Source organism: Ursus americanus, chromosome 33, assembly GCF_024610735.1.
Source record: "Ursus americanus isolate L20-20 chromosome 33, mUrsAme1.1.p, whole genome shotgun sequence".
Taxonomy (NCBI): domain Eukaryota; kingdom Metazoa; phylum Chordata; class Mammalia; order Carnivora; family Ursidae; genus Ursus; species Ursus americanus.
Genome location: NC_142159.1, coordinates 26375973 through 26402751, shown reverse-complemented (window position 1 = coordinate 26402751; position 26779 = coordinate 26375973). Strand labels below are relative to the sequence as shown.

The window sequence follows — 26779 nt, the reverse complement described above, 5'->3', positions numbered from 1 at the left end:
CAGTAGTATATACACGTCTTTATAAAAGAATCAATAAATATGCAACTTTACACAGAGCCTAACCCAAGCCTGGGGTAGCCAGTGGGACTGGGAGGGAGGAAGGCCAGGCCAGGGAACAAACATCCCAGTTGGGGCCAGATGAGAGTGGAGGTGGGAAGGGCCACCCTGGAGCCCAGCCCAGAAGACTGGAGCTGGTGACTTCAGGGAGCAGTGAGCAAGGGACCCTGGGGGGGTGGGGGGTGGACAGGTTAGTGAAGGGGGCCTTGGCGGGGGGGGGGGGGGGTCCTGAGGAAGTACTGCAGCCTGGGCCTAGAGCTCTGCTGAACGCTCCTCCACTTCCATCCAGTCTGGCAAAGTGCAAATCGGGGATCCTGCCCAGCACTCTGGCTCCTGCATGCACAAGCAGCAGCTAGAGCTGGGACCGGGATGCCCCCGGAGGCATGTTGTCTGCCGTCTCTTGGTCAGTGGCACCCTTGGGGGCCTCCCTTTGCTCAGACCTCCCTGCAGGAGAGGGGAAGGGAGAGACAGTCCTTCCTTGGCTGATGCCACTCAGAGGGTCTCTGGCCACCCTCTGTGCCCCACTGGAATCCTTAGGCCCCTTCCCCACTGCCCACTGTAGACACTGTCATTCAGGCTCTGAAGTAGGCTCCCATCCCCATCCCCTAATGCCACCTGCTCCCAGCCATGAGAGTGCCCCTACCCATTCTAATGCCAGCACACTGGGCCACCAGCCCACTACCCCAGGCCACTCACGAGGCAGTGAGCGTAGAGTTAAGCAGCAGGGTGGTCCTGATTCGGTACAGCTGGGCTAGCGTCAGCTTCCGGTGCTGGGCAGAGATCCCTGGGGGGGGCTCGGGCTGGACCCTGGGTGAGGCCCCCAAGGGCAGTTCTTTGCTCCTCCTGGCGGGTCTTTCGGGCTCCCCAGCTGGGCAGCTGGTTCTGCCCTCCAGTTCTGACGGCTCGGGGCCACGGCCAGGGCTTGGTGTCCCCCGGCGAACCCAGCTGGGCCCAGCTTCCTGAGGGGAAACCTGAGTGCTCGTGCCGGGGACTGTAACGGCCAAGCAGAGTTCTGACAGACTGCGGCTGGGGGCTGGGGGCGGTCCACAGGCGGTGGCCCCCGATAGCAGCTGGAGGAGGCTGGCCTCAGATTTGGACTTGAGCAGGTGGGGCGGACGGGGCAGCAGCTGAACAGGGGTGCGGCGGCGGAGGCGGGGTGAGGGTGGGGGTGAAGGGGCTTGTGGCAATTCTGGGGGCCGGGGCACTGGCTCCGCCATAGGGGCTGGGGCCATAAAGTCTTGCAGGGAGGTGGGGGAGAGGGTGCCGTAGGCGGAGTCCATGGAGCAGGAGCGGCCGTCCACCGGACCCAGGGGCAGCAGCTCACTGGTAGGCGTGACAGAGGAGGCAGTGGTGCTGAGAGAGGTCTCGTCCGACTGGGAGCCGAAGGGGCCGCCCTCGAACTCAGGAGAGGACAGCGTCTCCCCAGGCTCCACCACAACCATGGCCAAGGTCTCGGTGGAGCCATCTGAGGCACTGTGGAGCCGGGAGGAGACAGTCAGCCCAGCCAACTGGGTGGCCTGGTGCAGCCCCTGCTCGGCACGCAGAGGTCTAAGCCTCTGCCCTCCCGGAGCTGGCGGCTCAGCGGCAGCAAGCATGTGGCCACCGGCCAGCTCTCCCCACTCCTGTGCCCGTAACACAGACACCAGGGATGGCGGCTGGCACCGCCACAGGACTCCTTCCGGCTGGGTACAGTTTAGAGCCCTCAGCTCAGCTCTCCACCCAGCTAGCCCTAGAGGATCGGAGCTGGCACTCGGGTTGAAAAGCTGTTGCTATCCCCGCCTGGACTCTGGTGGGACACAGAGCCCTCTCCCCCACATCGTGGTCACAGCATGAAGCTATTCAGAGGAAGGGGTGGTGGCTGGGTCCTGCCCAGTGTCAGGGGCCTCGGGGTCAGGAGTGCTGGGCAGAGCCCTGGGCCTGCTCTGGCCGGCGGGGTGCCCCCGGCGAGCATACCAGTGCTGGGAGTTGAGACTGTTACTGCTCTTGCGCAGGACGGTGGGCGAGCTGGCGGCAGAAGTGCTACTCTCCCCGCCTTCCTCCTCTTCCTCCTCCTCTTCTTCCTCTTCCTCCTCCTCCTCCTCCTCCTCCTCCTCCTCCTCCTCCAGGCTCTGCAGGTGCTGCTGGCTGCCTGGGTGCTCCTGGGCACGCAGCTGCTGCAGCTGGTTCTGCAGGTGGGGGAGGGCTATGAACAGCAGCCCCCAGCAGGACACCCTGCCCACCCACCTGCCAACCCGCCCACCACTCTGCTCTCACCTGGGCGTTGTAAATGGCATCCACCCAGCCACGGCACAAAGCCTGGCCGCTGGCCTGGAACGTGTAGGCGCCCACGGCACTGTGGAACTCGTTCAGATAGATGAGGAGAAAGGAGCCTGGTGAGGAGGGGCTCGCATCAGCATCTGCTAGGACCAGAGCCCCTGCCTGCCACAGCCCTGACCAGGAGCAGGCCAGCCTCCTCACCAGGGTCTCTCAGCTCTCGGCACACAATCTTGTCCACCAGCAGTGGTGGCCGGATGACCTTGGTCCTCTCAGCCTTCTTCACTGCCTTAGTCACCAAGAGTAGGTCCGTAAAGAGGAAGCAATAAACGTCCATCTGCAAGGGGGCAAGGGGAGCAGGCAAGGCCAGGGATCAGGGCCAGGGTCCTGGGACCTTAGCCTGTCTGCTGTGACACCCTCTCCTGGGCTGGGCCCCGAACAAGGCTTTCTTTACTGCACTTTGGTGATGTCACGGGACACTCAGATTTTGTCATGCTCCCCGCCTCCCATGAACCTGAGAATAAAATTAAAATGAAGAGAGGGGCGCCTGGGTGGCTCAGTCAGTTAAGCATCTGCCTTTGACTCAGGTCAAGATCCCGGGGTCCTGGGATCCAGCCCTGGGTCAGGCTCCCTACTCAGGGGGCAGTCTGCTTTTCCTTCTGCCCCTCCACCTGCTCATGCTCTCTCTCAAATAATAAAAACTTTTTTTAAAAGATGTTATTTATTTATTTATTTATTTATTTATTTATTTATTTGACAGAGAGAGAGAGAGACAGCCAGCGAGAGAAGGAACACAAGCAGGGGGAGTGGGAGAGGAAGAAGCAGGCTCCCAGCAGGGAGCCCGATGTGGCTCGATCCCAGAATGCCGGGATCACACCCTGAGCTGAAGGCAGATGCTTAATGACTGAGCCACCCAGGTGCCCCTCAAATAATAAAATCTTAAAAAAAAAAATTAAAATGAAGAGCAAGATGGTATTCCTTCATGAAGCTATGTACTTATAATTTATTTCAATAAAAAGTTTACATTAAAGAGAAAAAGGGAATTTATGATTTGTGATTTTAAAACCACAATTTGGGGCACCTGGGTGGCTTAGTCAGTTAAGCATCCACCTCTTGGTTTCAGCTTAGGTCACGATCTCAGGTCCTGAGACAGAGCCCTGTATCTGCGCTCAGTGGGGAGTCTACTTCTTTCCCTCTCCCCTCTCCCTGCTTGCATGCACTCTTTCTCTCTCTCTCAAATAAATAAACAAATCTTTAACACCACAATTTGTAGGCTCTGTGTTATGCACCTGGGATTAACAGCTCAGGAGCAAGGCTCTGGACTATTCCTGACCTGCTCTTGGAATGCACCCCCTCCCTCCCACCAGGACCCCATACAGCACTAGCAAGTGGGCAAACCCAGCACCCTATCTGCTATGCCCTTGCTGCCCTATCTGTAAAGAGTAAACTGCAGGCAGATCATTAGTCCTCACGTGACCACAAAGTCACTTCTTCTTGAATTGCCACCCAACTGACAGGGCAGCTGAGAACAACTAACTAGGGCCCAGAAGGTTCCCAGGAAAGGCAGGCCCAAACCCACAGGGCCAGAGTGGGTAGGGAAGGGGCCCTGGGAGTGGGTGGTCCCTAGAGTCACCTTGCTGTCCTTCCCCTCCTTCATCCTCAGGCTCCCCTCCAGCAGCAGCTGTCGTGTCTCCTCAGGGGAGGCGCCAGGGATGGGTGCTGTCAGGTCTAGGTGCAGAAACTCCTTCAAGAGCTGGCGATGGGGGGGGGGGAGGTGTAGAGAGGTCTGCGTCTGACTCCCGTTCTCCTCTAGGCATACTCAAGCGAGACCAAGCACAGCCCTGGTCTGCCAGTTTGGCCCTTCCTCTGTTCCAGCAGGGCCAGGGGTCCCCCACCTTGTCCACCTCGTCGTTGCTGCCCTCCACCACCTCGTAGGCGTCGATGCGGCTCACCACGGCCGCCAGCCGCTGCCGCTCCTGCCGCTGCCGCATGCACGCGTTCACGTGGTGGATGAAGCGCTCCACGGAGTCGATCTGGGGGGTGCGGGCGACAGCGGGTTCAGGCCCTGGGCCTGGGCGGGGCCGCGAGCCGCGGAGGGACCCGTCCAGCCCCCCGGTTACCATGGTGACGACGGCCTCCTTGGCGCGCGGCTCGTCAGTCTTCCTCAGCACCGACTTGAGCAGCAGCGGGTACTTGGTGAGCCGCTGGTGGGGCTTGGCCAGCATGTCGCTCAGCTTCAGCCGCTGGCACTGCTGGTGCTTCTCGGCCCACTGCGGCGCAGGCGGGGGCGGGGCTCAGAGTACGCCCCGCCCCTGACCCTAGGCCCCGCCCACCTGCCCGGCTCCCAGCCCGCCCGAGTGGGCTCATCGTCCCGCGCCCCCACCCGCCCTCACCGTGACGTAGGCCCGGAAGAGGTCATTGTCGCGCAGCAGGCCGCGCATGTACTCCATGCAGCCCTCCTCCTCCATGCAGTATCGGACGTAGGGCTTGAACAGGGAGCCGAACTGGCCCAGGACGGAACAGGCACGGTTACCGCGCGCTCTCCGCGGCCAGGCCCTGCGCCAGGGGCTTCACCGGCCCTCTCTTACCGCACTTTCGCGACCACCCCAGGGTGTGGCAAGTGTATCACCCCTGCGTCCAAACCGAACTTCCGCGAAAGTGACCGCCCTCCGCCAGGTGGGAAGGGCAGATGGCCAGCTGGGGTTCAAACCCGGGCGGCCGACTCGGAATGCTTTGCCTCCGACCACTACGGGTTGTGTGGGGCCACACAGCCCAGGGGAGGCTGGGGTGAGGGGTAGACGTGCTCGGCGCCCCAGCCCTGCCGCAGGGTCCCTGCCTGTGTCCGGCCCGGCCCGTACCATCTTGAAGCCTCTGAGGAAGTCCCCGGGCTGCAGGAGCGCCCGCGTGCGCCGCGCCTTCTCCAGCACCGGCGCCATCACGCTGGCCCACAGTCGGCGGTGCAGCCGCGCGATCTCCGGGATGTTGCTGAACAGGCGTTCGGCCTCCACCTGAGCGGGGCGGGAGGTGCGCTCGGCGCCGCCCCTCGACCCTGCCCCGCCGACAGGCCCCGCCCCGCCGGTCCCGACCCTTTCTTCAGCACCCGGGGCCCCAGGCTTCGCCTCACCTCGCACAGCAGCCCCGACTCTTGCAGGTTCAGGAGGCAGCAGAGGAACAGCTGTGGGGGCAGGGAGAGCGGCAGCTGGGGGGCATCCCAGTCCCGCCGCCCCACCCAGACTCTTAGGCTCCCCTCCACCCCTCCCAGGAAACCCTGAAGCAGCCTGGGACAGAGGCGGTTCACCCCATCAATAAAGGCCCAGCCTCCATGGCCCACCTGGGGGTCAGCTGCCCTGCCCCACCTGGAGGGAAATCTCTGGGAGACTGGCCTTGCAGTCATACCTGGAGCTCTCTCCTCCAGCCCTGCCCCAGGCTTCGAGTTTCAACAAAGAGGTTTTCCTTGAACCCCAAGCCAAGGATAGGTACCCTCCCCAGGTTGAAGTGCGCGCGCGCGCACACACACACACACACACACACACACACACACACACACACTCCGCCTCCACGTCCAGGGCGTGGCTGCTGGACACCCGGTATAGAGCAGGTGTTCAGAAATAGTCACTGAATGAATGAGTGAAAGAATGAGCCTAGTGTTCATCCAGCCAATTCCGCACACTTGCCTGGCCGGTGGGAATCACCTCCTCCTCCTCCCTGGGGTGCAGCCTTTCTCCCTTTCCTTCCCCTGTTCCTTCTGCAAAGCCCCAGAGTCTGCTCAAGGGCACCCAGAAGGAGGCTATGGGGGGCAGGGTGGCTCTGGGCCAGGTGCGGTCCCACACTCACGTTGGTGATCACCCTCAGTTTCTTAATGTAGGAGGCCTCTGTGTGCAGGAGCTCCCACACCGCCTCCTGCTGGTGACACTGCCTCCGGGTCAGCTTCTGCAGGAAGTGCAGGGGGTCGGCCAGGAGTTCCAGAGTGTGCCCGATGACCAGGGTGGGGCCAGCAACCTTGCAGGCCACCTCCTTTTCCCCGTGGGAACATGGAGGTCCCCCAGGTTCTCGGCCCTCCTCTGCCACTAAAACAGCCAAGTGGCACACTGCATTTTCCTTGCCTCAATTTCCCCACGGTGAATTAATGATGACAGCAGCCTGGCAGGGCTGTCCCACAGAACATCCTGTCACTGGGTCCTTGGAAGGGCCCCATGAAGTGGGGGGAAAACATCCCCCTTTCCCTGATGGGGAAGGAGGGAAGGGCTGTGGTGGTACCGACCTCATGCCCATCAATGAGCTCCCGCCAGCTGTCCTCCAGCCACAGGCAGGAGTCGTCCTCCTCTTCCTCCTCATCCCCCTCTTCCTCCCATGAGTCGTGGTCAAAGCGCAGCCTCCGGGGCAGCCTGGGCAGCCCGAAGAGGCCGTAGGCGTGCAGTTTGCCTTCCAGCTGCTCCATCTTGTCCACCTCCTGGAAGGAACCCGTGGTTGGGGTCAGGGGACAGGGCCAGCCAGCTGCCCTGCCCTGGGGCCCACAGGACCACATACCCGGCCAAAGGTGCTGGCGCTGGGGCCTGAGCTGAAGAAGCCACTGAAACGACTGGCTGCCCGGTTCTTCCAGCTGTCACTGCCGCCACTGCTGCCACTGGGCAGAGAGCAGCTGGAAGGCGTCGGGGCCTCCTGGCCAGGGATGCTCGTGTCCCCAAGGAACTCCGACATGTTCTTCCGGCGGCGCCCAGGGGCCTGGCCGGGGAGGGCAATCAAGGCCAGGCCCACCCTGGCTCCCACAGCCCCACCCCATGGCGGGTTTCCTAGACCTCGGGCACGCTTGAGATGTGGGAGGATCTCTGCACCCCTGCCCTGGGATGCCACCTCTTCTGAGATCCGCACCTGCTCTGGGGGCTGGACCACCCCCACCCACCCAGTCCCAAGCACCACAGAGTCACATGCATCTCTAGATGCACTTACCAGCACAGCTCCAAATGGATCCACAACACACACACACGCACACGCACACATGCACACATGCACACACGCACACTCCTTGGGCACTAGCAGACTCTCAAACACAAGACCCATTATCTTGGGGCCTCCTGTCCTCAGAGCCAGCCCTATTTTCCAGAAGGGGAAATTAAAGCCCAAGAGAGGGGTGAGGGGCCCAGGTGACCTCCCCTCTAAGCCGCTCCCCACCCCCAGTCCTGACACAGCGCCTCACCAGGACGTCCAGGCTCTCCCGGCGGCTCTGGGGGTCCACACGCTCCAGGGAGGGGGTCCCGGCCCTGGCCGGCCGCAGGATTGGCAGACTCAGGGACTTGGAGTCCTTCACTCCCTGCTCCACCTTCCCCTCGTCTCCTGGCTTGGCTGGGGCAGCGTTGGGGGGCAAGGAGAGGTCCTCAGCACCCAGCTCCAGTGGAGATGTGGGCCCACAGACCTCTCTCTCCTAAGGATCCAAACCAAGGCCTAGCTGCTCTCCCCTGGGGCCCCACCCCACCAGCACCTATTGCCAGGGCCCAGCAGAGACACCTGTATGGTAATGAGCCTGCTCAGTGGCCAATGGGAATCTGAGCCTGGGAAGAAGCAGCCATCTCTGGGAGGCCCAGCCAGGGCCCAGCCACCCTGCCTGCCAGGTTAACTACTCACCTTTAACCCTCAGGTAGTGTCCCCCGAATCGGTAGGCCTCAAATGTGAGGGACAGGGGTGTGTTGGACTGGTCCAGGTAGATATCCACTTTGCCCAAGGCTATGCCCTTCCTTTCAAATACTGGCAGCAGCACTTCCCTGCCCCAGGACGGGAGGTGTATAGATTAGGGGGCAGTCATTGGAACCCCCACCCTATGCATAGCCCCAGCTCCACCCCACTTAACCGATGGTAAAGGGAGACTCCCACAGGATCATACACAGACACAGAGACATACAGGTGTGTGTGCACCTGCCAACAGAGGCTCGCACACTCCTACGTGTGTCTACACACAAGCCGGCACGCCCATGCCCTCACACTTGCGTGTCTGCACAGCAGGGTAGACACTGTCACGTGCTGGGCCATATCCAGGAACTGGGCCATGCATACATGTGTTGCAACACAGGGGTGGGTCTGCCCATAGGTGGGAGACCTGCTCACTCACAGGCCACCACACAGACATACACAGTTATGCTTGTGAGAAGCCACACCTACCCCCACCACTGCCCCACTCCCCCTGCCTCAGCCCCACCAAGCCCTACCCCAGCGACTTCTTCTTCATGGCTGGCACAATCTCTGTCTCAATGTCCACATTCAGGTCAAATTTCAGGGTGAAGCACTCCTTGCTTGGGTCCTGAAAGGGCACAGGTCTGTTAGCCTCTGCACCCCTTGTCTCTGACCCCCCCCCCCCCCAGGATCCAGGATGGAAACCCCAGCATGGAAGTGAATGCAGGGATCTCCTCAGCCTGCCTCTGTCCCAGGGAGGTCTCCTGTATCCCTCTTGCCCAAGGAAGGAGTTCCTGTAACATCTGCCACCTGGCTAAGGTGGGCAGTACTGGGCTGCAGGGCACAGTGGCTGGGGGCGGGGGGACCCACTCCCTCCAGACCCCATCCCTGGTCCTGGAGGTCATAGCAGACAGGCCCAGCCTTGGGGATGGAAAGGAAAGGACCCAGGGAGGGCAGGGGCTGTCAGGAGCCCCCTTGAGAGCCTGGGGGCCCCTTACATCTGTATGTCTCCTCCTTGCCTTCTTGGAGAGTTTCAGGCCCGTGCTCTTCCGGTCCCTGCAGGACAAAGGGCAGAGGTTAGAGGCATGGGTAGGCCCTCCCCAGGATGGGATGTGAATGGGCCCTAGCTGGCTGCCCACTCCTGGAGCAACCCCAGTGACCAGGTAACTCAGCTATGCTCATGCAGACCAGGGCTCACAAGGGTCTGTGCGCCCTCTGGTGGCCAAACACAGGAGTCACACCCAGTGGTACCCAGTCAGGCAGAGTCTGATCCCACCGTGCTAGAGGCTGGCCCAGGCTGGCAAGCCTCCTCTAGGAATCAGGGCATCCACAGGGGCAGGGAGGGGTCTCCAGTCAGGTCTTCAGAAGCTTCTGGTCCTGGATCTCAGATAAGAGTGTCTGCTTTGCCCACCTACCCTTTGCCATCCATAGAGCTTTCCTCTTCCTCCTCCAAGTCCACTGCAGGGCTGGTGCGTGGGGGGCATGACCGGGTAGATACGTTCCGGGCCAGGACAGAGCCTTTGGAGTAAAGGGGGAGGAAAGGTCATGTCTCCTCCCTCCCTGGCCCCCTTTTTAGCCTGCTACCAATCCTGGGATCCCCCTTCCCCAGAGGAGCTAGGGCCCTGCAGGTCTGCGAGGACCTGAAGGGGCTCAGTCCTTGCTTAGCACTCTCCATCCCTAGACTCAAAAAGACACAAACACCCTGGGATGACACATCGCCCCCAGTACAAATCCACCTGTGGCCTCAGTTTACCCTTCTATAAAATAGGGATAAGGAAACCCTGCCTCTGGGATTATTGTAGGAAGGGACCAACGTCTATGGCTCTTTCTCTCAGGCCTCCTCTCCCCCACCACTGTGACCACACCCAAAGTCCCAGGGGGCCTTGGCAGAGGGGGAGAGTCCTTTTGTCCCTCTGACCAGCTAAAAACAGAGACAAAGGTTTGGCATTTCTGGCCAGGCTCGGATGCCTGTAAATGACCCCAGCACAGCCTGTTGGCAGTGGGGCCTGGGCCACGTCCCTATTCAGCAGGACGGGTTTCTTGTTCCTGCGACAAGTTCCTTGTGACCTACGCACCCGCACCCCCACCGCCTCTGCTCACTGGCGGCCTGGCTGGAGGATCTGCCCAGCAGTCCCCAGCCCTAAGGACAAGAAGAAAGGGGCCTTTCCCATGTCGGCCCCAGGCAAGAGGCAGGAGCAGCCAAGGGAGGTGCAGACCCAGAACCTGGTACAGACAGGCCCGCTCTCGAGATGGAGCACCGTCCCCAACTTCCTCTCTTATTAGAAGACTTGTAGCACAAAAGGGGCCACAACATACTTGCGTGTCATCATTTATAGTCAGCTCCGGTCCTTCTGATGGCCCTGTCACAGCTCTGACAGCTACCAAGACAGGGAGTCTGGAGCTGCTCTGGGAACCTGAAGGGCCAGGCTGGGGTCCCTACATGCTCACCTTGGGGGGGCAGGTCAAAGCGGACGTGCCCATCATAATGCATGGCGCTGTGGAACTTGCTATCACAGGCCTCACAGAGGTTGAGGGGTCCCCGGTGGTGCCGCTGCTGGCAGTCAGCGTGGTGGCATACCTTGCGGGGAAGGAGGGAGAGGAGGGTTGGGCTGGGCTCCACAGGGCCCCAGGCAGGCACAGCTGTGGCCCAGATCGCTGCAGGGCACAGGTGGGGTTCCTGGTCCCTCCCGAGGCTGCTCATTTCTCAACCCTCCATTCCCCACGGGGTGCCTCATGCACCTTAATTCACTCTGTGGACGTTTCCCAAGCCCCACTATGTGTCCATTCTGAGGGATCCACAGAGAAAAGCAGATCCCTGCCCTCAAAGAACAAAGTGTGCAGGGGAGACTTTCGGGGAGGAACCACAAGGCAGTTGCTACCAGGGCCTCTTCCTGGGGTTCAGGAAGGAAAGGCGCCCCAAAATGCTCAGGGCTGCTGTTTAGTTCGGCCAGCTCGCTGTTGGAACTGGCAGACGCTAACTGTCTGCCCTCCTCCCAGACCCTCTGCCCTAAGTTCTGTGACCTGTCTGGCCCCAAATCCAACCTCAAATGGGATGAAGGGGGATATGGGGGAGTTCGGGAAAGGCACTGGTATCTCATGCTGAGGCAGTGCCCCCCCGCCGCCCCAGTATTTACCGTATCCTGGCTACGTTCACCTCCATCCCTGGGGATGACTGTCATACCTTCTCCGCCCTCTGTCTCCCACAGCTCACCTCTAACCCACTCTGCTCCCCACTTTCGTTGTTGTTCCCCCACACTCAGGGGCTTTACCCTGCTCCAGTCCAGCCAGCCTCCCAGTGAGAGCGGTCGGGCTGCCAGGGCGTGGAGCTGCTCAGCGCTTGCCCTCACCTACCCCATCATCCCTCTGTCCTTCTCCACCTCCTGCTGCCGCACCCTTTCTCTCATCCCCTTTCAGCAAAACCCCACGAAACAGTGGTCCATCCTGACCACTTCCTCATCTTCCCTCCCAGTACTCATTAGCATATTTTCCCTGACTTTCCATTTTTAAATATTTCAGACCTACAGAAAATTGTAAGAACGGTACATTGACCTCCACACACCCTTCTAGCTTCCCCGGTGGGGAACACTTCGTCGCACTGGCCTTCCCTCTCACTCCCCCTCTCCTGGTGCAGGAGAGCATGGCTCTCCTACAAAACCCCAATTCAGCTCTCACTCTGGGGAAAGTGCGCACTGATACATGATCCGTCCGTAGTCTACGTTCGCATTTGCCCAACTGCTCGAACAATGGCCTTTGTTTTCCCATACAGGAGCCTGGTGAAGATTTGCACCCGCATTCGGTTGTGTCTGTTTATTCCCTTAAGGATGAGTTCTCCACACGTTTTTGTTTTTTTCCTTTGAGGACATCGACATTTTTGAAGCATTCAAGCCAGCCGTCTGGCAGAAAGCCCCTCCACGGGGATCTTTCTGGAGGACCTCGGGTGGTTTCAGGCCAAACATCTGGCAGGGACATGAGAGAGTGGACCGCACCTCCTCCGTGCATCTGGCTGCCGGGTCACCTGGGGACCCCCTGTACTGTGTCGAGGGCCTTTTTCTCTTTGGGACGAATAAGTAGCCTGTGGGGGGATCCTTCGAGATACCCTGACCCCCAGCAATCTCACACTCCAGTGTTCTCACATCCACTGGGGACGTCTGCCTAACTGGAATAGGACTACAAGGGCGGCAACTGAAGACTTTCTACCGTAGGAAATATTCCCTTCTCTCTCAGACCCTCTCCCATCGTTTTCCCTCCCATCACCCCAACTCCCTCCTCTTGGGCCCCCAGCGACCACCATGTTTCCAAGTCCACCCACAGGACCCAGCCCTTCACAGGTGGTTTCTTTCACACCATCTTGTCCTCCGTGGTCCCCCAAACCCCGTGCTCTGCTGTCTCCCCTGCAGCTCTCAGCCCCCCTCGCCCACTTCCTGCTCACCTTCCCACCTGCAGCCCTGCTCAGGCTACCCTGCATCCATCCCCTGGTGACTCAGCTAGTCACATGACTCGAAGCACCATCTTCGTGCCAGGGCTCCCAAGAGGTAAGCTTTCAGGGAGGTCCTCCCCCAGGACACCGGACCAACCTTCTCAACTCCCCCCTTGGAGCCTAAGGAGCGTCTCAGACTGTGAACGTCCACACGTGAGCTGAACTGCCCCATGCAGCTCCCGCACTTCAGTCAACGGCAGTGCCTTGCCGCTGTGTGGGGGATAGGGCTGAACATTGGCCCCCCGAAAAGACAAGTCCTCACCCCCAGGACTTCAGAAAGTGACCTTAGTTGGAAATAGGGTCGTTGCAGTTGCAGTCAGTGAAGAGGAGGTCATACTGGGGTCTGTAACAGCGTGGCGTGTGGAGCAATCCTATGACTGGGGTCCTGACAGAAGAGGAGGGACAGAGACGGGGACACGCGTGTGGATGAGTGAAGCCACCACTACATTGCGTGGGTCTCCATACGTCCATCTACCCAGTGAGTGCTCGGTGTAACGGCAGCCCCGGGGAAACCGATACTTTAGGCCAAAATCCTCAGGGTCACCTTTGATCTTTCCGTTACACCCCCAGCCGGGGGGAATGCTCGTGGCCCTCCCTTCAATATCTGCCGCTTCAACCCAGCCGTGCCCATTGGCCCACTGCTGCCCCCTGGCCTCTGCCGCGGCCACCTCTCAGCGCAGTCACAACAATGACCTCGGAGCTGGTCTCCCTGTTTCCGCCCCTGCCCTGCAATCTGCTCTCCACCAGCAGCCAGAGTGGGCCCTGCTCAACGAGGAGTCCCATCCTCAAAACGTTCATGGGCTCCCGTCTCACTCCGGGAAAAGCCAGTCCCGTGTGGCGACCGTGGGGGGCCTCCTGCCCTGCCCTCCAGGCTCACTCCGCGCCACCCGCCACCACCACCCGCCACCACCGAGTCCCCCACGTGCTGCTTTCGGTCCGCCCACCTCCGAACCCCAGCATCTGCTGCTCCCTCGGCCTGGAATGCTCTTCCCCAGACACGGAAATGACAGACCTTGACTCTAAAGCCACTCCCCGTCCCCTCGTCCCCTCAGAGCCCCGTCTGCCAGGGCGCAGTCTGCCTGTTTCTCTCTGCTGCCTCCGCACCTCACCAGCCCTTGAGGACGGCGACAACGTTAGTCTGTTCCACTCACTGCCCTATCTCTAGTCCTAGCCGCTCAAAGATTACTTGTATTAATTCATTAAATAGGGCGGTGGAGGGTCGCTGGAGAGTTTTGGGCTGGGGAGAGCCCCATCACAGGTTTTCAAGGTGACAGGGTGAGAGGACAGACAGCCTAGAGACAGCAGAGGAAGGAGTCAAAGGGAGGAAGAAGAGCCGGCTGAAAAAGTCTCCTCTTGATTTATAACATGACCACTGTGTGCCTGGGGGCTGCGCTGAGGGCCCCTCGCCCCAGGAGGTAGGAGCTGTGATCGGCCCTATTTTACAGAAGAGGAAAGAGACTCAGGGAGGTTTCAAGTAGTCACACACCCGCAGAGCCAGGACTTGAACCCAGTGTTATGTAGCTCCAGCTCCTAGATTTGGGTCGCTGAGAAGGGAGAGAGTAGCGGGGGAGGCTGGCCTGGGGGCCACGTGGGGAGAGGGGGGCAGCAGCTACAGAGACAAGAGGGAAACAATCATAGTTTGATGCTCACTGTTTGGGCTCCTGTGTCCCCCTGTGTCCATCAGACAGAAAAAAACAATCACAAACCCCCGAAAAACGTGGATACAGACATGACAGTGGGCAAGGGGCAGATTGAGGAGACCCCACTCCAGGATGTCCGACTTTGTGGGGCTGGGCCCTGGGCCGGTGGCTGTGGACGTGATGGCCCAGATTCCCGAAGGTGGCCCGAGCACCAGCTGCTCCCTACTTCCACGCCCCCCTCAAATGGTCCTCCAGTGTGTTCTTGAGGCTCCGGGCATGGGGTGAGGGGGCCGTTCAGCACAGCAGCTGTTTCTATCCTCACCCAGTCTACTCCTGAACGGTGTGAAAACCGCCATCCTCGGCCACAGCTCTGCCTGCCCGCACCGTGGTGTCCCCGGGGCACTGCTGACAGAAGTCGGCACTGGCTTCGCAGAGTCTAGAACCGCGCCCCCGTCCAAGCTGCAAGCAGCCCCTTGACAATAAATCCGGGTAAGGTCCCCACCCCACTTCAGCCCCTTCCTCCCAGGAGCCCCCCAGTCTGCCAGCTAGGCAGCCATCCCCCGCCTCTGCCGCCAGCCTGGCCCAGGGACCCCCTCCCGCCCCTCCCAGGCCTCTTATGACTTCCCTGACAGCTTCACTTTGCTGGTGCCAGGTTTGGCACAGAGCAGTGGGGCTGCCGACCTTCGGGTCACCCAGGCCCTAGTCACACAGTGGGGGGTGACATGGCAAGAGCCATGCTAGGTTGGAAAAGTCCTGCAGAGGGTCTCTGGGACCCTTCCAGCCCAAGTCCCTGGTTCCCTGACACAATGCTATTTTTAACCAATCCAAGACACAGACAACAGATTTTTACACGAAGATTCACTCCTGATAACAGATTCAGCATTCACTGAATATTTAGTGAGCACCTACCCTGTGCCCACCGTGAGACCCTCAGGAACTTTCACTTCCCAGCACCGTGGTGGGCTCTGGTGAATACCACCACAGCTCCTCCTATTACTACTAATATAATATTGTTGCTACGACTACTATGGATGATGATGATGATGGGAGCCTGGGCCCAGCCTGGGGCTGACGCCCCTGATTCCGACCTCCCAGCCGCCCCCACACTCAGGGACAGCGGGGCAGGTGAGGGGCAGGCCCAGGATCTGAACCACGGAGGTGTTTCTTCACTTAACAGGTCTGTTGATAATGAACTTCCAGGAACACCTCCACCCCCACCACGAGAGTAACACAAGCCTGACTGGGAGGCTCAGGCTGGGGTGGGCACAGCCGCCTTGCTCTGCGTCTACTCCCCCACCCCTTCTCATACCTCCATCCCCAGACTGCAGGGTCTCCACAGCTCCCTTCAGGAGCGAGGGTCTAAAGCAGGGCAGTCCCTTCCCAAAGCCAGACTCTTGGACCTTCTCCTAGACCAAGGTGCCTACTCTCCACTTTGCTGGCCACCAGGGCCACCCTCTGAGGGCAGCAGCACTCCTGCCAGTGGGGGAGGGGCAGCAGGGTCCAGGGGAAAAGTTCCCACGGCTCAACCCAGAGAGGAGAGCCCTCCTCATGGAACGGCCAGATCACCCAGCACCTCCAAAGGCAGCGAGTGGACCCCAACTTTACAAATAACAGAGGGGTATGTTTAGGGAGCACGGTCAAGGCTGCCCCCCATGCTGATAGGGCACCAGAAGTCAGACTTCCCCACTCACACTAGCGCTGGGGCCAGAGGCGGGAGCAGCGGTTTGTGGGCAGGGCCTGGACAGAGGAAGGAAAGGGAGAGGGGGCCCCAGCGCGGGGCCTGGGACCCACAGGTGTGTCCGGAGGCAGCCCCAGACACAAAAGGCTAAGGGCTGGCGGGCCACCGCCGCCGCCCGGCCCCCTCGGTCGCGGGGTGGGGAAGCATACGGCGGGCTGGCAGTCCCGCGCACCCCAGCCCCGCCCCCCCACCCCCCGCCTCGTACCTGACCTTCACCGTCGAGGGCGCGACCCCCCGCCCGGCAGGGCTGCCCGGGGCCCGGCCTGGAGGCCGCGCGGCGCCCGGAGACGCCGGGGCCCGTCCCCATGGCGGCCGGAGGAAGCGGCGGTCTGAGCCGCCCGCCGGACAAAGCGCGGGGCTCCGCTTCCTGCCATTGTGCGGCCGCGCCCGCCCCCGGCCGAGCGCGCCGGGACCCCGGGGCCCCCGCGCGCCAGGTCCCCGCCCGCCCGCGCCACCCCGGGGCGGCTCCGCGGCGCCCCCAGCCCCGCCCCCGGGGAGCTCCTGCAACACCCCTCGTCCCCCGTCTCCACTGTGGAACCCAGACCCCCGCCCAGCTCCGCGAGCGCCGGGCGTGGCCTTGCCCTCCACCCTACCCCCACGCCAACGACTGGGGCGCAAAGGCCCCTCCCTACAGTCCCGGAGACCCCGCCTCTGAGCCTCAGGCCCCAGACACCTTCTCCCTCTCCCCAGGGAGCTCCCTGAACGCTGGTGGCAGAAGAGGGGTGGGGGGAGCCAGGACTGGGGCACATTCCCTTCTGGGTCCTCAGACCCCGCTCTGCGTCCTGTTCCAGGGACACCTGTCTCTGCTCTGACCTTCAACCGCCCGGACCGCCCCTCCAGCGCTCAGAGGCCCTCCTGAGTGTCACCCTAGCCCACAGTCCTGGAGACCCCCCGCCTCAGAGCCTGAGCTTGGGGGACCCAGCTCCCACTGCCCAAGCCAGCGGAGGAGGACGAGGAACAGAGGGCGCCAGGTGACGACGGGTGGAGACAGCGGGTGATAGGCAGGCATGCTGGGGGAAAGGGAGGAGAGGGTAGTCCTTTGGGAGCCCCCAGGAGTTGGGTGAGAAGCCCAACTCGGCTTTCCCCCAGATTTCCAGGTCTCTGCTGCTCCAGGCTGGGTCCCTTCCGCCTGCCCCACTGCCAGGGAACTCTCATCGAAGCGCAAGAGGGGAGGATTGGGGAGTGGTTGTGGGGTCCCCGCTGTAGGTTGTCAAAGAGCTTTTACACTCATTCCCTAGAGGTGGGGGGCGGGCGCTACTATCCCCATTCATTGCTGGGGGGCAAAGTGACATAAAAGGCGACAGGCAGGACTGAAGCCCAGACTTCTGACTCTGGTGTTCTGGAATGGCCTCCTTGGTACCCCATCTCAGTAACTATGGGGCTAACTATGACACGATGTCATCAGCCCACCCGTCCCCTAGACAGCTCCTCCTCCTTCTGGTGCGGTGAGGAAGAAGGTGCGGCCTCTGCAGACAGCTCTGAGGAGGCCGCAAGCAAGTTTCCTCCAGCCCAGAGGCTTCAAGGCCCACGGCCGCTCCCAAAGCCCAAGCCATCCACTGTCCACACCACAGGCAGATCTTTTGAAAACTAAAATCCAATCATGTCACTCCCCACTTAAAACCCCCCAGGGGCTTAGAATAAAACCCCACCAAGCCTGGCTCCTACCTCTCCTCCTTCGAGGTCCCTCATGGTGGTCTCCAAGCCGGCCTGCCCTCACAGCCACAACTTACCAAGCTCAGTGCCTGCCCCTCTGCGTTCTCCGACTGGAACACCACGTGCCCCTGATCTTGCAACGGCTGGCACCGGACCCCCACTTCCATGGCACCTTGTCAACGAGGCCTTTACCTCCTCTCAAAATAAGTAGCCCCTTGCACCTCTCATTCTCAATCCTCTCAAACGGAATTATTTCCTCCTGAACATTTAAAACTACCTAAAATTGTTTTACTTCTTTGTTCACTTCTTATCACTCCTCCCTGCTAGAATGTCCTCTCCAGAGGCTAGGGGCCTTGGCTGTCTGGCCCACACTGCGTCCTCCACACTGAGAACAGGTCTGGCACACGGCAGGTGCTCAGTGTAGACTAGATGAGAATGGATGGATGAAGGCAGAGGAAGGGTCTTCATGCCAGAGAAGGCCATGGGGGCAGGGACGGTCTCGGTCTGGATGTCCCTCACTGCTGCCGATAGTCAACAAAGTCTTCACAAACATCTGACCACAGGTCCTCTTCTGCCTCCTAGCATCCGTGACCTTGGGCCCGCTGGCCTGGCCAGGGCAGTTGCTACCACAGACCTCTGTCCTCGCTGCCCCACAGGCTGACAGCTGAGCACTCCCAAGTGCCAGGCCTGTGCCAGGGGTTTTGGACAGCAAATCCTGTTCACTCTCTCAAAGACCCTAAGGAGGAGATACTGTTACCATCTCCACTTACCAGATGAAGAAGCTGAGGCTTGGGAAAGTTAAGTGGTTTGTCTCAAAGTTACCAGCTAGCAAGTGGGGAGGCGGATGCCTGGGCTTTGGACAAGTACCCACGTGTCTCAGGCAGGGGTGGGGGTATGGGACCAGCTAAGTGATGCTTTGAGAGCAGAGCCTTGAGGTCTACCCCCTGGGGACAGGGCAGATCCCAAAGCCAGTTTAGGGGGATCCCACTGGCCACTGGCCTGGGGTTACAACGTCACATCAAGCAGAAACCATGGGGGCTGGACCGGGCAGGTCACCAGAGGTCACCTGAGTGACCAGGCCCTGGCCATCCCCAAGTCATGCTGCTGCTGCCTGCATCCTCCAGCCAAGGCAGGGGACTGCTCCTTACAGGACCAGAGCCCTAATGCCCCAGAACCAAGAGTGTAGGGTCAAGGACTGCAGAGCAGGGGAAAGAAAGGAGCCCCTGGCCCTTGCACCAGGGGAGGGAGAAGGCCTCAGCAGTCTCCTGAGTCCCACCTCCTCTATGGGAGGTAGCAGAAACAGCCCATGTGCAGGACAAAGAGGTTCCAGCCCCTGGCTCCCTGGGGAGGGGGCCCCCCTTCAGGCCAGCCGCAGTTCCAGCCTCATGAGTCAGGACTGGCTTGTTGAAACTGATACCCAGAAACCAGATGCTGGGGCTGATGAATAATGGAGTCTCCAAGGCAGGAACCCCCTTCCACTCCCCCCTAGCACCATCTCCCCAACCCCAGAAAAGCAGAGGACTGTGGGCAGTCGGGGCCCACAACAGGTTGGGGACCCAGCCTGGTCTTTGGTGGGACCCAGCATGAGGAATTCCTCACGCAGGAGAGACCATAGGTCTGGGTCCAGGTCCCTGTTCTGCTCACAGCTGACCAGCCTGGAGCACCTTGGCTAGAGGGACATGACTGCCCAGGAGCTCCCCATCCGGGCTAAGCTCCCCTGGGAGCCTACTGGCCCCAAGGCCCCATCTGGAACCTTGGAAATCCAGGGGCGGAGGCTGCAGGTTTGAGCAGGTTGGCCAGGGTGGGGCCAGCTCTGCCAGGCTGCTCTCCTAGCCCCAAACAGCCCACCCAGCCCCTCCCTTCCCCCAGGCCTGGGCCTCACCCCAGGGATTCTGGGGCCCACCTGGAGGCAGAGCCTGCCTTAAGGCTCTGCCCTGTGCTTGGGCAGGTGGCAGGGGTGCAGAGAACCTCTCTGCAGGTCAGGCTAACTGCACAGGTTCCAGAAGTCAACCAAGGCCCCTACCACCCAGGGAGCAGTCCAGCTGGGACCCGGCGCTAAGGAGAGTGGTAGAGGCTGTGGTCAATGGACTTCACTTCCTGCCCAGTCCCCACATGAATGTGCCAGATCCTGGAGTCCAAGACCCCAGCATTGAAGCCAGCGCCTTCTTCTGACACCTCTCTCCAGCGTAGTATAGAAGGCTCCTTGGGAGGGGATGTGGGAGGAGGCTGGGCTACAGAAGACCTGCTTCTGGGCCCCACCTACCCCTGCCTTTATCCATCTGTGCAAAGACGGCACTGGGCAGTTCTCTAGAATATTCTACCTAGGGATGGCCTCTGGGCCCTAATGCGTGCCTGGACCCTGGCCAAGGGGCAGAAGAACAGTAAAACCCTCCTAGAGCCCCGCAAACCTCGGGAAGTTTCCTTCGGAATTTGTAGGACCCAGGGCCCCCTCGGCCTCCATTTCCGCGTCTTTTATCAAGGCAAGCCAGGGCCTCTCCAGGTTCCTGGGTCTTCTCCCTCTCCCCTCCCCCAAGCGGGTCCTGGCCGGCCCAGACTGCCTGAGGCTCAGACTCGCGCGCCCCCTGCCGGCCTCGAGACGACTTTCCGCCTGGGACCAACTCTCGGACGCCCAGCTGAGGCAGGGTCACCGGAGCCTCCCAGCCACCCCGCGCCAAGCCCCCTCCAGGATCTTATCGCCCTGCCAACAATCCTCACACCGGGGCTGGATCCCCATAGGCTCCTCACGGCCATAGCGCCGAGCCAACCCCACCCTAGAGTCACTGGGGCGGGGGCGGGAGCTCGAGCCCATTCCACCCTCAAGTAAATGGAGGCAGAGCCAGTGCAGCCCATCGATACCCACCCGCAGCCCTAAGACTGCGTGGGACCCTCTACTCCCGGTTCTGTCCACTAATTCGGGGGCAGTCTTGGAGCCCGGACCCACAGCCGTCCCGATCCCAGCCCCGTCTCGTCCCCAGCTTCCGCATGAGACTCACCTTGGGAACATGGGTCTCCTCCCCTGTGGCTGGGACTCTGGCCGAGGCTGCCAAAGCCTCGGGGAGTGGGGAACGGCGCGCGGAGCCTGGGGGACCAGAGCCGCGGAGCGGGCTCAGTCGGCGCAGCGCCGGTGGAGGGCGCGGGACGTAGGGGAATTACGGTAGGCCGGCGCGGGCGCTACCACCTGGGCGGGCCGGGACGTACCATCGGAGCGCCCGGCTGGCATGGGGGAGCGCTGGGAGCAGGGGAAGGGCCCGGCGCCGGAGGGCGGCAGGAAGCGCGGCGGGCGCTTGGGGGTAATCTCGGGTTTGGGCTACGGAGCCAGGAGGGAGGGATTGTCACTGTCCCCGAGGGGGCTGGCCCTTTACAGTTGTGCGGAAAGTTCGAAGTCCCTAGGCTTGAACCTGGGCTTGGAGACAGGAGCTCGCCCGTCCCCGGCGAGGGCCCGTGGCAGGAAGCTGCCTTAGCCAGAGAGAGGAGCCCCTAGGGGGGGTCCGGGCGGAGGGACCCGCAGGCCGAGGCCGACCCGGGAATCGCCCCAGGCCAGGCTCGCTTCCGCTGGATTCTGAACCGTGTCCTCCACGGCGCCTCAGAACCAGGCCTGCCTATCTCTGTTGCCCCCCCTTTTCCCCTAGCCCATGCCTGGCATGGCTGAAAAAGTGGCCATTCCGCCGTTCGGTGGTCCCCGGTTCTCTCTCCCAGCTGCCCAAGTTCAGAGTAACTCTGCCCTCCGCACAGGGGTGCGGGGAGTGTACCGGGATACAGGCGGCTCACAGGAGGAGTCAGGCAGTCGGCCCCAAGCACACCTCCCGCCTTCCCTAATTACCAGCACTGGGGTGAGGTGGGTGTTGTGGGAATGGCCCCAGGGGCTGGGCGGATCTGGGGCTAAGCCCCACCTGCATTTTTCCAAATCCACATCCTCTCCTTCATGCCCCTCACCAGCCCAGGGCCTCTGGGCTGCCGGTTCTCCCTTCCTGGCAGGCGCTGCCCTCTTTGGCAGCACTGACCCACTCCAGGACAGCTCATCTCGGCCATAGCACCTGTGCTGGATCCTCTGTCCTTGCCTCCTGGGCCGGGCACCTGCTCCCCCCAGAATTACTTCGCCAAAGCCCAGGAGTTCCTCCTGCTTCTCTGGTCCCGCCACTTCCTCCAGCTGCAGACTGGACTGCCACCCGTCTACAGCTGACCAGCATCTGAAAGTCACCTCCAGAAATCCCCAGAATCTGGCCATTCTCAAGGACACCCTGGCCTCCCACCTCTCACCCCCAAAGTCTGACCCAGGAGAATAGGTGACTCCCTCTCCCATTATTCATTACATCCTGCCCATTCTTTCCCCCACAAGGACCTCAGATCTGCCCCTTCCTCTGCCCTGTGTCCACTGGTCTTCATCTGGCCACCCCTCCCCTAGACACACCTCCCCCTGACTCATCCCTGCCACCTCACAACCTACTGAGACACGGAAAGGGAACTCTACTCTCTCTGCTTGAATACCTCCAGGAATATGGAGCTCACCAACACCCAATCTCTGAATGAGAATAAACACATTTACCTTAAAAAAAAAATTAAAAAAAAAGAAATGAGGTGCTCACAACCTGTACACTGGGGTGCAGCTTCAGCTGTTGGAAGCCCCCCCTCCGGCCAGGGCCCTTGGAGCCAAGCAGAAAAATTCACCTCCCTTTCCTCTGGACAGATCCTTAGCAACAGGAGGCTCTGGGGACAGACAGATCTGGTGTAAGTCCTGGCCTTGCCTTGGCCAGTCATTCACCTCCCTGCTTCTCGGTGTCCTATCACGAAAGTGGAGTTGGGGTGGTCCCTAGTGCGTACCGTGGGTGTGAGGACAAGAAGAGTTCCCTGTGGGGAGGCAGGAATGAACAGTGGCTGCTAGAATCTTTACCTTTGAGGATGATGCCCTGAAGGTCCCATCTCCGGGATAAATACCCTTGAGTCGTCGCTTCCCTCAAATGTGATGTGCCAGTGTCCCCTGGACTAGTGTCTGCCCTCCTCCATGTCTCCTTGTGACCTGGGGTGCCCTGCATAGACTTTAACCAGAGCGCCCGGCTCAAGGGGGCCCCTCAAGGAGCTGGGGAGTCCAGACACCATCTGTCCTGTGGTTACTCTGTAGGAGGACTGGATAGCCACTGTATCCCCACCTGGCCCTCCATGAGAGAGGGAACAAACACTTCCTTCATCTCACTCCCTCCCAAGACTCCAAGTTCCACCTGACTTGGGAACAGGACAGATGTGCCATAAACATTTGCCATGCTGGGTGGAGCTGGCTGGGGTCTGGGATAGAACCTGGGGAGGTCTCCGGTCTCAGGGAGGGGAAGGAGGGCACACCCAAAGCCCAGGGGTTTCTCTCCCCCTCCACGGTAGACGAACGGCCAGCATTCTCTTGAACACCTACATCATGCCACACTCCATGCTAAGCACTGCACATCTGAGCCCCGTTTTAATCCTTCCCACGACTCGAGAAACCTCGGCTTGCAGATGAAGAAACTGAGGTCAGAGAGGTGTTGTGATTTGCCCAGGGCTGCACAGCTGGAAAGGAGTGGGCTTCGACCCTGGAGTTCACAGGTGTGGGCTACTCTACAGTCTTCATCCTGAGGAGGGGCAGGGATACAACTTCTCTCCTGCGGTCTCCAAGGCCCTGACCTCGGGGTGCTTCCTGTCCAGCTCTTCCTCCCCCTCCCCATTCCCTGGCCCAACTCCCTCCTTAGAACACCGGCATGCCTCCCTGCTCACTCAGCTTCCTACACCTCAACACCTCCTCATTCCTGGGGACGCCAGCAGCCTCCTCCACGCACCCGTCCCCCGAGAACTAACTCCAGGGCAGGAGGCAGGGATGGGCCGGCTGTTTCATCTCAGAAGCACCCGTGAGAGGCTAAAACAAAGTCTGGGGACCAGTGTGGCAAACCCACGTCCTGACTTCTCCGCTCCTCCCAGCAGAGCTAGGATGTCCGCTCCAGGAGGCCCTGGGCCTAGAACCGGGCCTGGCACAGAGACGCTGAAGCGGATTCGGTGAACGCATGAGTGACGTCATCTCCTTAAAAAAGCTAGTCATATCCTGCTAGCCTTCTGAGCAGGGCTGGGGGGGAGCGAGAACAAGGCTCTCGATCCCCCTCCAGATCCAGCTCTGCTAGTCATGCTGTGCAAGGTGGGCAAGCGCTCTCCTCTCTGGGCCCCGTTTTCATCAAGACCCATAGAGTAAGGCTTTCCTCCTGGGGTCTCCGTGGGCTCAGTGAGACAAGCATGAGGGCCTAATGCCCCACCTGGTGCACGAGCCTGTGTGGTCTGTGCTGGGGATTAGCTGCATCAAGGACATTCTTTGTTCCTCTTTCTCACCAAAGCAGCATGTCATTCTCCTTCTCTCCTCTCATTCTCTGCTCCAGCCAACTTGACCCCTTGACAAGACAAGACTCCTGCCCGTATATCCTGCCTCTGCACCTGTGTCTGTGGCGGCCCCCCCTTCCTGGACCAGCCCTGCCTGCTGCTCTGCCTCATATCCACTGGAGGCCACCTTCTCCAGGATGTCTACCTGCACTGGCCCCCCAGCCTCTGATCATCCAGGCATCCCTGTCCCCAAAGTGAGTCTGTGCCATTTGTCCTAACACGGGTCCCACTGGGGACGGGACTTGGACCCTTCCCCTGCAGGCTGGGCGCCCCTCTGGCCAATGTCAGTCATGCTGAGTTCCAGGCAGGCCGGGGCTGGGCTGGAGCTACGACCTGGAGGCTGCGGAAGGCCCACACTCGCTGACATTGGCTCACCACTCAGAGGCCTCACCTCTGCACAGTCGGACACCTCCCACCCTTGCCCCTGCCTCTGGCAGCTTGGGGGCCTGGCCCAGGAGCAGCTGCCTACAGGAAGGGCCCCTGGCAGGATGTATGTTGGGGGCTGCTGAGACCAGTTTGTTGCCAGGAGCCCCCATCTGGAAGAGAGGCAACCAGCCAACACCAGAGCCCCAATGCCAGGCACCAGCCGTGCCAGCACGTTGTGTCTGACATCAGAGCCACCCCCTTGCCTGGTGACCACGGCAACTGAAAGCCTCCCCCTCCTGTCCCCGCCCCCAGAACAGTCCTCCATGTTCCTTCTAACCTGGTCTTCCTGTACAGAATGTATGAGCATGTGTCTGGGCGGAGGGGGGTGGTAGGGGGAGCTGGGGGGTGGGAGGGTGGCATTTTTAATTTCCTGCAGCTGGCAGAGCTGAGCTACACGGTGGTTTGGAACACAGGCTCTGCCATTACACGGATTGGGGCTCTGGGTTCCAATCCCAGCTCCACCACACCCCAGAGATGTGTCCTTGGGTGAGCCGCTAGCTCCCTGAGCCTCAGTTTCTTCATCTATAAAGAAGAATAATGACAGGACACATCTCCAAAGGCCAGAGGAGGAGACTGGGAGTCCTCAGCTCCCTGGCCTGACCCAGTAAGTGCTGGCAGTTTTTATCATGGTCACTCAAATGCATGCTGGAAGGGACTACACTTGGGTTCAAGCCCTGGCTTGGTTTCTCATGAGCTGTGGGGCCTCAGCCAAGTCACAGGACCTCTCTGAACCTTGGTCTCTTCATCTGGAAAATGGGGCACCCAGGCCTTCCCAGCAGAGCTGCCACCAGCAGCACACAGGGACAGAGAACACAGGGCACAAAGCCTGGCGCATTGTGGGGAGAAGCGCCCAGTGACGGTATTTATCATTCTCACTCTTGTTCTGCCCTGCTCCTGGCTCCCAAGCCCTGGCACTTTAGGACCAGTGTCCCTTCTTCCCTTTGTCATTCCACAGTGCAGTCACTCTCTTAATGTCCCCAACTCCCTAAATGTCCCCAACCCATGCCCAGGCCTGACAAGTGCTGTGGAAGGGTGCCAGCTGGGCACTGGAGTGAAACCTTGGGGGAGGGGGGGTCCTTTCCCTTCCTAGGTCTCAGCTTCCTCATCCGTGACATGGACCACAGCTCCTATCACCTCACCGTGGCTGCGAGGACTGCAGTGCAGAAAAGGACTTTGGGGCCCCCCTGCTCCCCTGGCTCTTGCAGAAGTCCCCTGCGTTTTGCTGTTTCTAAGCCAAGGGCAGCCCCTCTGCCTCCTAAACCAGCCACCCTGCGGCCCTACCCACCCTTGAACCCAGATGACACTGTGGCCGGGCCAGCTGCACCCTTGCCAGGGCCTGTGGGTATCCATGCCTGGATAGACAGAGGGTTAGAGCCCTGTCCCCTCTGCTCCCAGCAACCCAGGCCCTCCAGCCTCCCTACCTTGGCTGCACGCCCCTTGTCCACGCAGTCTGGGTTCTGACAGCGCAGTCCTTTCTCCTCCGCCAGGCTCTGGTCGTCTGCAGAGGAGAGAAGCAGAGGGTTATCAGTCGGGTGGGGCCCAGGGAGGCTGCGCCCCAGGCGGGGGCACCCAGGCGGCCCTGGGGCCCCAGTGGCCTCCAGACTAGAGGATGGGTGGAGCTGTCTCCTCAATCCTGCCTTCAAAGGAGGTCAGTGTCCCTTTCTCTTTTAAATGCCAACTTATCTGCTCGGGAATCTGTTTGCAGAGTCCTTTTCTTGTTGCAGTTCCCCAGGGAAATTATCCAGATTCCACGGGGAGAAAACGTCTTTGGAAATAAGCTGCTCCCTGCCTCTGTCCCACTAGTGGGGGGCGGGGGTAGCTCAGTGACCTTGCGGGGCTCCAGACTTCCTGGGGTATCCCTTCTTACCCCTGCCCTCCACATCACGGCCTCTGCGGATGGACTCCTCCTCAAAGGCCCAGGGTGTCCCCTTTCCCCACGGTCCATCTTTGACCCAGAATTTGGCCCCCTCCTAGCTGCCTCTCTTCCTAGGGGCTGGGGCACAGCAGCGGAGGGGGCAGGGAAGGGGCAGAGAGGCGGCCTGCCACAACCAGCGTGCAGGGCCAGGGGAAGGGGTGCTGCTAAAGCGGGCCCCAACATGGGGGCAGAGTTTGGACCCCCACCGCCCTGATTTCGAGGGCGGCGTCCACCTCCCACCTTGAGCGGGCCTTCCCCAGAGCAGGGGAAGGAGCGCGCCCTGGCCCCCCACGGCTCCCCCCGCCCGGCCCGCCAGCGCGCGGCGCCCCCCGCCCGCGCCCCTCCTCTAGCCGGCTCGGAGGCAGCCCGACCCGCAGGCCTGAACTGCGGGGCCGCACCGGGGCCCCGCACTCACCCATGGAGGAGGCGCCGAGCGGCCGGGGACGCGGGCGGGGCGGGGGGCGTCGCGGGCCGGCCGGCGAGGCGGGCGACGGTGGCGGGGGGCGGGCGCCAGCCGGGTGCCGGGAGACAGGCCGGAGCGCCGCCGCCGCGGGACCCTCGGCGGCCGGAGGCGG

At 61.0% G+C, this 26779-nt stretch overlaps 1 protein-coding gene across 5 annotated transcripts; it reads right to left on the bottom strand.

Moving 5' to 3' along the window:
- Nucleotides 1-3: 3 nt before the first annotated feature.
- PLEKHG5 (pleckstrin homology and RhoGEF domain containing G5) lies at nt 4-26714 on the bottom strand. Of its 5 annotated transcripts, XM_045803539.2 has the most exons (22): nt 26620-26714; nt 25711-25787; nt 10420-10549; nt 9387-9489; nt 8970-9027; nt 8508-8599; nt 7930-8066; nt 7505-7650; nt 6838-7032; nt 6572-6760; nt 6145-6240; nt 5435-5485; nt 5169-5318; nt 4704-4814; nt 4431-4580; nt 4206-4343; nt 3944-4063; nt 2515-2647; nt 2311-2426; nt 2011-2222; nt 754-1530; nt 4-501 (listed from the first exon to the last, which is right to left on the bottom strand). In XM_045803539.2, the coding sequence occupies exons 1-22, from the start codon at nt 26621-26623 to the stop codon at nt 492-494; spliced, it is 3195 nt and encodes a 1064-aa protein (XP_045659495.2). In that variant the 5' UTR covers nt 26624-26714; the 3' UTR covers nt 4-491. The 5 variants fall into 5 exon arrangements, with proteins under 5 accessions (XP_045659495.2, XP_045659493.2, XP_045659498.2 ...); XM_045803537.2 differs by lacking the exons at nt 25711-25787; nt 26620-26714 and adding an exon at nt 16032-16227; XM_045803542.2 differs by lacking the exons at nt 25711-25787; nt 26620-26714 and adding an exon at nt 14411-14559.
- Nucleotides 26715-26779: the final 65 nt, after the last annotated feature.